A 14,866-nucleotide genomic window follows, 5' to 3' on the forward strand; every position below is an offset into this window, starting at 1 on the left:
GTGTTGAATTGGTTAATGTATAATTATTATGACTGTGTAATTATTCAGGACTTCTTTTTAATTTCTTTGTTTTAGTTAGCATTTATTGAGCACCATTTATTTTCCAAGATACTCCCCAACCTGTGTATGTGTGTGTGTGTAATCTCATTTAATTTTCATAACAACTCTTAGATATAAGTGATAATAAATGGTATCATCTCTGTTTTATTAAAAGAAAATAAGAAATTGATACTCAAAAAAGCTAACTTTTCCAAGAGTTCCACATCTAGAAATAGTGGAGATAGAATTCAGACTGAAGTTCTCTGATATGATACTTCATACTCTTGGGGCCTTTGTCTCAAGAAAATCTGATCTTAAGAAAATCTGATCTTTTGTGGTGAATAAAATTTGTTTTTTACATGTGGTGCTATGCAAACGAAATCTTGTAAAGCCACTCATTTCTGTCTCTTCCAGAGTATTTCAAAGCAGAGATATGAACTGCTATTGTAATACTTGATTATTTAAATATAGATCTACTTAGAATCAAAGCATTACTGAGGTTCTTCAGAAAAGCACCCTAATTTTTAAATCAGAGTGTTGGGGTCCAGGAAGAAAATATGTTCAGCTGTGTAAGCTAACCTAGTTTTTTAAAGGTCAATAATTTTAACTGTGTTCTCCTCTGTACATGGAGGCTATATCACTGATGAGCTGTCATGAAGGCATGAACTTTGAAGGTTTATTTTTTTATTTTTTATTTTTATTGTGTTATTTTTATTTTTTTTTCATTTTTAAAATTTCAATAGTGGTGATTTCTGAGATTTTGGTGTACCCATCACCCAAGCAGTGTACACTGTACCCAATGTGTAGTCTGTTATACCTCACCATCCCCCAGCCTTTCCCCCAATCCCCAAAGTTCAATGTATCATTCTTATGCCTTTGCATTCCTCATTGCTTAACTTTCACATGTGAGTGAGAATACGATGTTTGGTTTTCCATTTCTGAGTTACTACACTTAGAATAATAGTCTCCAATTCCATCCAGGTTTCTGTGAATGCCGTTATTTCATTCCCTTTTATGGCTGAGTACTATTCCATGGTGTGTGTATGTGTATATATATATATATGTATATATATATTCCATGGTGTGTGTGTGTGTGTGTGTGTGTGTGTGTGTGTGTGTGTATAAAATATCCATGTGTTAATTGATGAGCATTTGGGCTGCTTCCATATTTTTGCAATTGTAAAAATTTTGCTGCTATAAGCATGCATGTGCAAGTATCTTTTTCATGTAATGACTTCTTTTCCTCTGGGTAGATACCTAGTAGTGGGATTGCTGGATCAAGCAGTAGGTCTACTTTTAGTTCTTTAAGGACTCTTCACTGTCTTTTTCATAGTGTTTGTACTAGTTTACATTCCCACCAACAGTGTAAAAGTGTTCCCTTTTCACCACATCCATGCCAATATCATTATTTATTGATTTTTTTTTTTTAGTATGACCATTCTTGTAGGAGTGAGGTGGTATTGCATTGTGGTTTTGATTTGCACTTCCCTGACAATTAGTGATGCTGAGCGTTTTTTAAAGTATGATCATTGGCCATTTGTTTATCTTCCTTTGAGAATTGTCTATTCATGTCCTTAACCCACTTTTTAATGGGATTTTTTTTGTTTTTGTTTTGTTTTGTTGTTTTTTTGTTTGTTTGTTTTTGCTGATTTGTTTGAGTTCTTTGTAGATTCTGGATATTAGTTCTTTGTTGGATATGTAGATTGTGAAGATTCTCTCCCACTCTGTCGGTTGTCTGTTAACTCTGCTGATTATTTCTTTTGTTATGCAGAAGCTTTTTAGTTTAATTAAGTCGCATCTATTTATCTTTGCTTTTGTTGCATTTGCTTTTGGGTTCTTGGTCATGAATTCTTTGCCTACGTCAATGTCTAGAAGGGTTTTTTCCAATGTTATCTTCTAGAATCTTTATGATTTCAGGTCTTATATTTAAGTATTTGATCCATCTTGAGCTGAATTTTTTATAAGGTGAGAGATGGGGATCCAGATTCATTCTTCTACATACGGCTTGCCAATTATCCCAGCATCATTTGTTGAATTGGGTGTCTTTCCCCATTTTATGTTTTTGTCTGCTTTGTTGAAGATCAGTTGGCTGTAAGTATTTGGCTTTATTTCTGGGTTCTCTATTCTGTTCCGTTGGTCTTTGTGCCTATTTTCACACCAGTACCATGCTGTTTTGGTGACTATGGCCTTATAGTATAGTTTGCAGTCAAGTAATGTGATGCCTCCAGATTTGTTCTTTTTGCTTAGTCTGTCTTTGGCTATGCAGGCTCGTTTTGGCTTCATATATATTTTAGGATTCTTTTTACTAGTTCTTTGAAGAATGATGGTGGTATTTTTATGGGAACCACATTGAATTTGTAGATTGCTTTTGGCAGTATAGTCATTTTTAAAATATTGATCCTACCCAACCATGAGCATGGAATGTTTCCATTTGTTTATATCATCTATGATTTCTTTCAGCAGTGTTTTGTAGTTTTCCTTGTAGAGTTCTTTCACATCTTTGGTTAGGTATATTCCTAAGTATTTTATTTTATTTTATTGCAGCTATTGTGAAAGGGGTTGAATTCTTGATTTGATTCTCAGCTTGGTCACTATTGGTGTATAGCAGAGCTACTAAGTTGTGTACATTAATTTTGTATCCTGAAACTTTGCTGAATTCATTTACCAGTTATAGGAGCTTTTTGGATGAGTCTTTAGGATTTCCTAGGTATACAATCATATCATGAGCAAACAGCGACACTTTGACTTCCTCTTTACCGATTTGGAGCCCCTGTTTTCTTTCTGTTGTCTGATTGCTCTTCCTAGGACTTCCAGTACTATGTTGAATGGAAGTGGTTAAAGTGGGCATCCTTGTCCTGTTCCAGTTCTTAGGGAGAATGCTTTCAACTCTTCCTCATTCACTATAATGTTCGCTGTGTGTTTGTTGTAGATGGCTTTTATTACTTTAAGGTATGTCCTTTCTATGCTAATTTTGCTAAGGGTTTTAATCACCAAGGGATGTTGGGATTTTGTTAAATGCTTTTTCTGCATCTGTTGAGATGATCATGTGAGTTTTGTTTTTAATTCTGTTTATGTGGTGTATCATGTTTATTGATTTACATATGTTAAGCCATCCCTGCATCCCTAGTATGAAACTGAAGATTTTTAAAATCGATTTTATGTAATGGGGATGAATTTACATGAGTTCATTCACACTCACTTATTTAATTGCCATTGTGACAAATTCCACAGATTTTCAGATGATTGGTTAAGGGTTTGGATGCAACTGTGAAATAAGTGAAAAAAGTAAGGTTGAGCCTTGATTCTTAGCTTTCTTAAAGGTAGAAAAAACACTGCAGATGATCTTAGAAGAAATTCTGAGGTCAAGACTCTTTTCATCATTGATCTATTCTTTGATGAGTACAGAAGGAGAAATTTAGCAGGAGAAATAACAACATAGTGATCTCAGCAATATATATTATAATCCTTGCTAATTTTTTCATTTGTCCTCAGGACAAATTAAAACTTTTGTTTTACTTTTAGAATTCTAAATGTGTCACCTATTACCTGCTAACATTTACTGCAGTGTGGTTTCGCATAAAGACAAATTCAGATTTATGGCATTCCCTCGGAGTATAGAGGAATTGTAATATTTTGCTATACCAAATGCATGCATCCAGGCAAGATCTATGCTAAGTGGTATGTTCAAGTTTGCAACAGTGGTTGTGATTCAAATGTGTTCATATTATAACAAGAATGGCTATAGCTCATAAAGGTGGGCTCTACAGTTGTTTGGCAATTTATTATCATTTATGTTGCTAGCACATAATAATTTTTGAGTTAGTTAGGGATGTGTAACATATTTTTCTTCTGTTTTGGAGGCTGGGAAATGAGGTATGAGACTGAATTCCTACTTTGGGGCAGTTATTGAAGAATCTTTTGAGTCCTGTCTTCTAGTTCTGTTTTTTTTTTTTGTTTCTTTTATTGTTGTTTTTTTTGTTTTTGTTTTTGTTTTTCCTCTCTCTACTCCTTCCAAACTTTCTAAATCATTTCTTCAATGTGTTAATGTCTGAAGTTACTATCTCGGGATACTGCAACTATCCAAGTCCTTTGTCTTTCTGAAGAATGAAAGTAAATTGACAGACTTTTACTCATGGGATTTTTGGCTATTTTTAAAAGGTAGACTTTATATCTGAAGTATTCAAATTAAAAGTATTCTTGCAGGAGGTAGCCTGAATCTAATGGGTTGTAGGTTCTTAGTACAAACACCCCTTCTCCTGCCATTAAGTTTTACTAATTTTCTGCTTCATGTCAGTTTCTATGAAAATTTAAGAATTTATTTTCTCTCATTTAGGGACTCTTGCTGTTTTGATTCCAAAGGAATGCTGCCTATTCTGACAAGTGAAACTAATGTTAAGCAAATTTTCCATAAGTTTTAAATCCTACTTTGTCTTTGTTCTGTACTCTTAAGATAAAAGCCATCAGTTGAAATATTTACAAAGCTGGAAAACTGGATTTACAGAATGGACATTATTTTTCAAATTGGTTTTTGAAAGTTGTCTTCTTACACTAGAGGTAGCAAGGGCCAGATTACAGTAGGACATAAAGCCAACCAGTTTCAACAAGCTTCCCCTTCCATGTACAAATTTTAAAAGAATGGGTCCTCATGAAAGCATTTCAAATCCAGAGACAAATTTGAAAAAAATTGCTACAACATGTTGACTGATTCCTTGCCAAGTCAGGCGCTGAGAACTTTTTCTTGATTGACTTACACAGAGAATTAGAGCCGCATAGGGGAAACGTGTAACTTTGTTATTAAAAAAACTAAACTTTACAATACCCTTAAATCCCTCTCCCTCTTAAATTTTTCTTTTCTACTTGTAATCCCCCTCTTCTTCTGCCTCATCTTTTACCCCTCCTGCCTTTTCCTTGTTCTCTTTTTTCTAATCATTCTGTTATATACTCTGTTGCTCTAATGTATTCATTTTTACTTTTAATGTTGAAACAATGATATGTTATGGAGAAATAGCTTTCTAAAGATTATATTCAGATATACAGATTCAAAGAAGGATAAAAGTTAAAAATGTTTTTAAAATATGCCTGTCAGCAGTGGAAAGAAAGCTGTTTGTAGCCAGCAGGTGAGCTGGAAAGTACTATAGGGTGTGGTAGAGATAGTAATAAATTAACTGGCAAGCCAAAAACTGTAAAAAAAAAAAAAAAAAAAAAGCTATTTCATAGCATAGAAGCATGACAGCTATGAAAAAAGGTGTGCCCCAGGGAATTCTTTTAGAGTTTGATTTTTTTTTAAATATGTTTGACATGAAAAATGTTTTAGTACAAATAAAGCAACTGGTATTAAACTTACAGGGAGGGTGGTTGTGGTTTAGAGTTAGTATGAATAATGCATGATATTTAAAGAAAGAACGGCTCTAAAATGTTCCAGGAGGCAGTCCATGTCAATGGTTAGAATGGTGATTTTTTCCCCCTATTTTTGAAGCATCATTAATTCAGCATCGTTTTGTGATTTTTTAAAACTTGTATCTACCAAAGAATTACTATTTGACTTAGATTAGGATATTCTTCCTTCAGATAATTTAGTTTAAATATCAAGAAGATCAGTAGAATTATTTAAGCATAAAGTGACAGTCATTTACTATAAAAAATAATTTGGCCTAGTTATCTTTCTTAAAAAGCCCATATAGTACTGCAAACCAAAATCAACCTCATGGAAGGAGAAAAACAAGATCAGATATTTTGAACATTACTCCGTAGGAGACCAGCACAATATAATGTTAGTGAATGCATTGTAGCAGCGCTCCATATGCAATCAGAAGCCAATTGTTACTGGACTGTGTACAAGCACACACTGTGCTCAATGGTCTGATGAGGTATTATGGATATGATGCAAAGAGACTGTGTAGATTAGAAGCTAACAATTTGTTAAAAGTGAAAGCAACTTAACATTTACATTGGGCCAGCTGAGTAGCATTTCATATGGCAAGCAGGATGAGTTCCCAGGAACCAGAGTCACCAGGAAAGCTCCAGGTGTTAGTGTCCATACCCCCTACCCCCAAAAAAAGTTTTCTTGCTTTCCAGTTGACTACCTTTACTGAGATTCTTTCTAGTCTGTCTATTCATTATTACATTCAGCTTTCAGTGTGGAAAGTTCATGCAAAACAGCATGATTATTATAAATGTCAAAAATGTGTGGAGGAACAGGCTATTAAAATATAGCCTAGAGATAGTACATAACACTGACTTTAAATAAGTAGCTGAAGCCAAAGTGATACTCCATTAAATCACTGATATTGTGAAATTTATCCACACATACTAATTTTTATTTCAGTTACCACCATCATGATATGTTCCTCCTTACTTTATTTTAGCTCTTCAGGTTACTGCACACAGTTCTTAGGTCACAGAAGGTACTTCCATGTCCCTTTTTAGGAATGATCTGGAGTTAGAAACACATTAAGATATGGCATTCATCTTTGCTGAACCATACTCAATCTTTACCAGGCGTTTAGTACAGATATTCCATGTAAAATGTGTGGTTATTTAATCAAAGCATCATCAAAATATGTCTGATAAGTGCTTAGTATGCATGATTCTTTACTGGGATCCACCAGTTCAGTACCAGAGGTTAATCCAGACAAACATGGTTTCTACACTTAGGGGGATACCAGACATTTCACAGAATACTGGAAGATAAGATTAGCTGTCCTCTTGGTCCTATCATATTGAAGAGGTGTGTTTTTTAATTTTTAAACTTTTTTAATAAATAAAGTTTAGAATTATGAGCAGTCAATAGCTCAGAGCCCTTTTTGGACTCTAATACTCTGCCTTGCCTACCAAGCCAAAACTTTTTGTTGTTCTAATATAAAAGCCTCAATGCTTTCCCAGTGTATTGAGTGTCAGCCTGGCTTTAAGATATTTTTTTTACTCTTAAAAAATGATGTATTACAAGATTCGTAATGGAGTGAACATGCTTGAATTGCACATTTAATTTTTTTAACATCACATTCATGTTTTGCCAGTTTGCCTACCAGCTATCTGTTAACAAAAAGTTCCAAGGCAGCACTGCAAGTCTGTGCCCAACTAAGCCTTTTGTTTCTGCAGATGTTTGGGCTTAGAGCAATGTTGTAAAGCTCAGGCAATCCAAGGACCATGTTTGTACTTGTCTGCCGCAATTCCCTGTGCATTGTCTAAACCTGTATGCATTGTTCTTTCCGACAGGTGATAACTACCCCGTACAGTTCATTCCATCAACAATGGCAGCTGCTGCTGCTTCTGGACTCAGCCCTTTACAGCTCCAGGTAAGTGCCAGAAGAAAAAAATGTGGGATATGAGCCAGTACTTTAGTGGAAAACTGCTAACCAGCTGTATGCTAAATAATGACCTGAATGTTAAATAATTTTTTAAGCATAGCCCAGAAGGATTAACACCTTATGTGCTTACCATAATGCAAATAGAAGAGAAAACTGCCAGTTTCAATATTTTTAAAGGAAAAAAATCACATTATGACTTAATACTATGTATTCTCTATCAGATGAGTGAATAGTTTTACAATTTCAATGGCTAGTTGTTACTGCATACACGTTAGGTTTTTCCTTGTCAGTTTTTCATCTGTGTCTCCACTTATGTCCAGATTAGCTTTTACATATAAAAATTGAAACAAAAAATGATGTTGGATATTTTCTCCTTCTTGTAGCTCATAAAATAAGGGATTGTTATTCTCAAATTACATGATAATTATTTTGTAAATTGTGAATGCATTGCTCCTTAATATGTGTATCCTCATCCTTTCTAGGGTCAAAAGTCAGGGCATGGTGTCTTATAAATTTTGCATTGGTGTTTCTTATTTATAAAACTAAACTTGGGGGGAAAGTGTTTTGGAAACTGATTGAAAAATCATTTACACCTTATCTTCTTCACAGTAAAGTGAGTTTGGAATAGGAATAGGTCGTCATTTTACCCTTCTACTACTACCACTTGAATGGGAGGTTGACTTGGAATATGAATGTTTATTTGTATTAATAAAAACAAAAAGCTGAGATCATTAAAATAAGTCAAACATTCAGTATATGGATATTTAGAGAATATAAGATAATCAACAACTTGATTTCAATATAGTAGAAAGTTTTATTAAAGATAGTTTTCATTCATAAAATATACTGTAATTATTTTTGAGTTTTCTTAAATAATCTACAAAATAGCATCTGGTGAAGCATTTTTATTTTCGTGTTGCTAATCTCTATGTGACTTGAACATAAAAAGTGTACAACTATTGTCCCATGAAAAAACATCATTTTGAATGTTTCCAATTGGATCTGCAAATAAAGAATTTTTGCAACACTTTCAGAAATTTTGTCATGAGTCATGATCCAGGAAGTCATAAAGATGTAACCCATTAAGGGCTGTGTAGCAGAGCTAGAAATTTTGCCTAAGAGTAGCAGCAACCTCACCTCTCTTGCAAACCTTCACCTTTCACACTACTAATACTGAAACCTACTATAGTTGGTGCAAGTCTAAAAAGAACCCTCACTATTATAAACCTAATTTATTTCTTCTTTTCCTATAGCTGTGCTATTGAGTATCTTCTTGAGTCAGAGGCAGAAACAAGAAATCAGTGCCACTGTTTGATACTATAACCAAATTTCTGTAAAAAAAAGAAACTGAGTCTTAAACTTTCTACTTTCTATTTTTTGATGTGGTCAATACCCTGGATTTAGAAACATGTATTCTGTTTCATGAGTTCTGACAGTATGTTTTGTCTTTTTTTTTTTTTCTGAATATGCTACTAAACAGAAGGGTCATGTCTCCCACCCACAAATTAACCCAAGGCTAAAGGGCCTAAGTGACCGTTTTGGCAGGAATTTGGACACCTTTGAACATGGTGGTGGCCACTCTTACAACCACAAACAGAATGAGGTATGAATGCTTCCATTGGTGCTTCGTTGGGCTGGGGACTGGATTGTTCAGTCATACTCTAGGCTTTTTTTAAAAAAAAAAAAAATGTGGCAAACACTCAACCTAAACACTAAACTTAATCTTTCCCTTTTTCTCATTCCTAAGGAGGCTCTTGTTTTGCTCGTTTTCTTTCAGAGAATAAAGCAAATCCCAAAGCAATGCCCCTGAATTAAGGTTGTTCTTTGCCATATCTATTCAGGCAAAAGCTTTACATTTTAAGTGTCTTCAAAACCATCTTTCTCTCCTCACTCTTTTATCTTTTCTTATGTATAGCGTTGTATAGTATTTTTTAAAAATACTTAAACATTAAAAAATTATTTGACCGTAGAATAACTCTATAAATTTGATCAAATATAATTCTGCTTGTATAGATAAAACAGCTGAGGTTTGGAGAGGTCAAGTTATTTAACCAAGGCTATAAAATATTCATTGAGTCAAGGTTATTGCCCAGGATTTCTAATTCTACATACTCCGTTTTCTCAGAATGAAGTAGGGGTGGGTGCCTGGGCCTGGTTGGTTGCTTTTTCCCAGACAAACTTCTGCAGTATTCTTTTCACATTTCACCTTCCAGTAGAGTCCGTTGTTGTTTTGTTGGGATATTCTTACCACTTGAGAGAAGATGGCTTATGAAAACCAAGACCTTTTCTTCTACAGGAACCCAGTCCTCCTCTCTTCAATTTCATGCTTAATTCCCTTTTCTGCATCACTGGAGTCCCTCACTGGGACTATCATATTGGAGAATTTCCAGCTACCTGTTGAATTTTTAAAAAGTGGATACAGTTTACCTCAAACTGAAACACACTTTAATTCTCTGGGTTAGATATAATAGAAAATTTTATATTCTAACCTAGGATGGGAAACTCAATCCAAAAATGAAAATAATTGCATCTAGCAAGATGTACATTTAGATTTTGATGGCCCTGCTGGTCTGTATAGCTCAAACACTATGTAGTCAATAAAAGGTCCCTTTGACATTACCTTTTCTGCTGCTTGTGAATTTACCTTTTTGAAAAATGATAGGGAATGATTACTCCTAAGAAGAAGGAAGAGACAAGACCAAAGACCCCCTTGGAAGTAGCCTAAGGTAGAATTCCAGAGCTTGTTAACTGCCTCCCTCTTTTCTTTTGCTTTGACATAAGAGGTAGACAGGGGTTTCCACTCAGATATAATTAGACACAGACTATCAGAGTATCTCCTGTCTTCTATATAGGCAAAAGAAATTTCTAAGGCTGTCTTTTGGCTGTAGAGTGAGTACCACATTTCTAGGCATTCTGACAATCTACTATGCCTAGGAGAGCTAAAAAGAGATGACTGGACATTAGGAACAAGTTTATATGTGTGATGACAATTAGCAAGCTTATCTACTTAGGACAGTGATCTTGAGAAGCTTTTAAATGCCTGGAAGAATGAGAAATCAGGTAGCCTTGGCTCAAACTGAAGACTTCCTGTCCTGCTGGACTTTTCTGTTTCCTCTCCTTCTGGACTTTTCTTTCTCTCCTGTTGGACTTTCCTGTTGGACTTTTTTGTTGGATTTTCTGTTGAGGTGTTGTGTTCTATCCCATCAATCTTCCCTTAGCCAGGTTTCTACCCAGTCTTTTCTTTTGCTTAATTTTTCACTTAGATCGGCTTCTTTCCCACCCCCCACTCCCAACCCCCACACCATCACCGATCCCTGATGTATCAAATCTGGCTTCTGTTGGGTTTCTGGAAACCATGATGTCATACATATGAGTGCCAGAGCTGTGTAGTGCCCTAGTGATACTGATCTAGAAGCACAACATATGTCACGTGTCTGTCACTTTAATTAGGCTAAACAAGGAAACTATTAATTCAAGAGCCTTCATAGCTTTGCAGTTTAAATTTGGATGCTTTGATAGTTTCCTCAGTTTTTATTTACTCTTGCTGTGTTCTATTGCCTCCTATTTTTGCAGCTTTTCCCTGCATGTCAGGAAACCTTTGATCTATTTGCTTATGTGGACACTGGTTAGAAAAGATTAACCTTGTATAAAAGGCAGGTTTCCCAAACTTTCCTAGTATGAGTGTAGCATGTTTATTGGGACTTCCGTGAATAGCATAGTAGACACCCATATCTAAGCTGCTAGATAGTAACATTTTAAATCTTGAGCAAGGGTAGAGGGATATTTTAATAATATATCGGTTTATTGCTATTAAAATCTGCTTTCTTTTCTAGCTAGGGTCTTCTCCCCTCCTTTGACAAGCTAAAATGTCACAGTTCTGTCAACAAACATGATCATGATAAAGTATTGCTACTTAGAAAACATTACAACAATATTAACTGGTTTTATTTCTAAACAGAGATTCTTAGGAGGAAAAGCTTTTAACACATATACACCCCCACCCCACTGCATGCGTTACTCAGAACTGGTGCTCTCTACTTCATGTTACAGTTAATTTGTCCTTCAAAGGTTGTCATTTCTAAAATTAATTAGGCTGGGTAAATCTTAACAACATTTGGTATATATTAAGTATACCCTGAAATTGTGTTACCAAGTAGAGACAAGTTATTTAAAATGGAAAGACTCTCCTTATATTAGCATATGCCATTACTTTCTTTCTTTAAAATAAGGAAGATTCCGTAAAGATCATTTTTTAAAATACTACTGTGCTGTTCTAAGGCTTGGTTTTCTCTGCCTCAGGGGCACAATATTAGGAGAAAGAAGGCCAAAGAGTGCTATTTTTAGTTGAACAGTTCAGCAGATGCAAGCATGAATACTCATATATCTGAAGGTTGAGGGGTTTGAACCATTAATTGTGATAATGTATTTAACCCTGGGAACAATCAGAAACTGCAACTCTAAGGTTACAATGCTTTTGACCTTTAGAGAACAGAGGGCACTTGCTACAGTAAACAATATATTATGTTGCTGCTTATTCCAATTCTCTCACCCATATAAATTTCAGGACCAGTTGCCATTTGCTTTCTTCAGCTATGTTAGAATTGGTCCTTAAGTAAGTCAAAAAGAATGTTAGGGAAAGGGAACCAGTATAATGAGGCAGTCATGTAAATTTAGCCTTTAAATAGCAATGATGTTACATTGTTTCTGAAGAAATATTGTCGTGGGAACTAAGCTCTGGATGACTTTTTTTTTTTAATGAAAAAGGGGCTTCAGTGTATTTATTCATTTATATGGTTACTTTCAATATGATAGATCCTTAATTTTGTTTCATTTTGTTTTGTTTTTAATGGGGAGTAGTGTTGCCTCATAGTTGTAGCTTACATTAAACAAAATCTGGTACCATATGCAAAGTGATCCACCTGCCTCATGCCTTCTTATTAAATGATGCATGCTTCTCTGTAGCAAATACAGCAGTTAAATATCACACAGCTTAAGAATTTCTAATTAAAATATCTCCATGTGTCAGCGTATTGGTAATGTATTATTTTAATCCATTTATTTTGTTTATGAAACAGTGACATATGTTTAGATTGTGAAATATATGAGCCTTAAAAATCACTTTATTGAAGAAAATTAATTCCTACAATACTGTCTCGGTAATGTGTTCACTCACCCAGTCAGTCACTGGCGGCACTGCCAGTCTTAATGTTGGGTAGACATCAAGACTTACCAGTTACATCCACATGACAGTCTTGGAAAGAAGCATCTCAGTTCTTTTTCCTAGCATCAGATAATAGGGTTATTCTTTTCTTACTGTTTTTTTCTTATTAATTCAAACCTGCTCCCCCCAAAACACTTTTCTTGCCTTTTTAAAAAAAATACAATGAAGGATGGGGCTGAGTATATGTATAAGGGATTGTGAAAGACCAATCAAAATTAAAACAAGCTAGTTACCTTTTCAAAGTTATAGACATAGTAATTTGTTTGTCAGCAGGAAGATGTTTGGGTCAGCCCTGAGATAAAGTGACTGTCAGCAGTTATTCCTCCAAGACGAGTAATTTCACTCAATGTATTACTGACAGATTGCTCACTTCTCTGAATCACCAGAGAAAACAAACTTAATATTGTTGCAGGCAGAGTTTCTGTCTTCATTAGCTTCAGAGAATGATTTTTATCTAGCATTCAAAGTTCATCAAGCTTTAGTTGGAACATATTTTAACATACTAGTTCTTATTACGATAGTATGTATAGTAGCCTGAATGAAAGAATTGTATATGAAAATTTAAAAATATCAATATAAATACATTTTCACTGTTATTTGATGAGTATTATGTGTAGTTTAGGGGAGATTTGAGGAAAGGAATATAGTTAGAGTCTTAAAGCACTAAGAAAACCTATCAACCATAGTTATTCTTAAATGAAACTACTGAAGTCTTGCCAAGTTTGCAAAGATGGAGGAGAACAATTGAAGTTTTTGCAAAAGTGAGTACAAGCACATATTTTATTTAAATGATATTGTCAATTTTTGTTCTACAAATTGAAAGTAAAGAAGTGCCCATCAGAATTGAGAATGCTGTATTTCTATTTCTTTTGCAGCCTGAGTCTTTATGATGTCGTATTTAGAGGCTCTGCACTGTCTGTTGTACCCTGTCTTCTTATCTGCAATTGCAAAGATGCCTCAGTGCTGTGGGGGAATGGGAGGGTGATTGAGTTAGCTTTGCTGGGCAGTCTTGGAAAGCTGCAATTTCTAATAGAGAAGAGGGTTGAATAAATAGTTGATTAGGGTGACCTATTACTGACTACCCAATGGAGAAAGAGGAATGCACTGATTCAAAGCTTGTTTTGAGGATGCCAACCATGGGGCTCTGCTTTGAAGAGAATGCATGCTTTTCTCTTAATCAGCCTTCACTCACCCTTCTGACTCTTTTCTTGATTTTTAAGAGTGTGGTGGAATTTGGGAGGACCATTACAGCTAGGCTTAGATGAGCTGTAGGCTAATGGAATGAACTCCATTTATGGAATTAGAACTTTGGATTAGAGTTTCCACTATAACTTTGTTGCTCTGTTGTCTTGCACTGTTACAAAATACCTCCCTTTGCAGTTGTTTTTATTGTAAAAAGAGTATAATATACATTCTCAGGGTTCTTATAAATGATAAATGCAATAATAAAGCATGTATTAGATTTCCACAAATGTCTCTTGAACCGTCATCAGAATAGACAAAACTTTTCAGTATCCCCAATAAGCAGTCAATTCTACTCTAGATTTGTTGTCTAAAGTACTTCTGATGGGTGGGTCTAACCTATTAGAGTGTAAGTTACTGAATTCAGGGAGTTTTTGTCTCTTTTGTTTACTGTGGAATCCTTAGCATTGCCTGGCACAGTATTTGGCAAAATGGATGAATTAATCCATTTCATCTTTGGTGGACATCTGGGACCCAAGCTTCTTTGAAAACATTTTTTTTTTTTTCCAGAAAATGTTTTGTTGAGTGCTCTGTCTATAAGAGAGAGACACTCTTTTGTGTCAACAATTTTTCTGGATAGGCTTCTTCAGAAAAAGTATGGGTATCAAGTGAATCCTAATGGAGGCTAAACAAATACAGGTAGATTAAGGAAGGATGCCAAATATAAAGGCAATTCCGAATGCTTAGAAATCTAGCTTGTCATTGTAGTCAGTGAAGCAGAAGTTTATATCCACCCTCAAATTAAAACATTGGATAAACTGGATTTTCTTTTGGAAATTTGCTTTTTAATTGGTTTTAAAGTAATACCTAAAAGTTCAGATAGTTGGCTCTTCTCACATCAGCTCTGTTAATCACTGTGTTTAAGTTGATTGGTGGGATAGTCAGCTTTACTCAAAACCAATGTAGTCCTCTCTCTCTCCTGATACAAGATTTTTGTCAACAGTCATTTAGCTCTAGCCCCACTAATTAATCCACTCAATATGCAGCTTCCAGTGTGTGAACACATGTAATTACATTTACATAGATTTCTTATAACATGTGATTATTTCTAAAATAA

The 14,866-nt window shown here is 34.9% G+C and overlaps 1 protein-coding gene across 50 annotated transcripts in view; it reads left to right on the forward strand.

The window, feature by feature from the left end:
* SOX6 (SRY-box transcription factor 6) overlaps positions 1-14,866 on the forward strand; it is a 658,308-nt gene that overhangs the window by 518,850 nt on the left and 124,592 nt on the right. For 26 of the 50 annotated variants that reach the window (XM_045370379.3, XM_074014189.1, XM_045370377.3 and 23 more), the window contains 2 exons: positions 7,255-7,334; positions 8,827-8,949. In XM_045370379.3, coding sequence (XP_045226314.1) covers positions 7,255-7,334; positions 8,827-8,949 — 203 coding nt within the window. The remainder of the gene's footprint in view (positions 1-7,254; positions 7,335-8,826; positions 8,950-14,866) is intronic. The other 24 variants (XM_074014211.1, XM_074014217.1, XM_074014204.1 and 21 more) reach the window with 1 other exon arrangement.

The sequence above is a fragment of the Macaca fascicularis genome, chromosome 14, assembly GCF_037993035.2.
Source record: "Macaca fascicularis isolate 582-1 chromosome 14, T2T-MFA8v1.1".
NCBI lineage: Eukaryota > Metazoa > Chordata > Mammalia > Primates > Cercopithecidae > Macaca > Macaca fascicularis.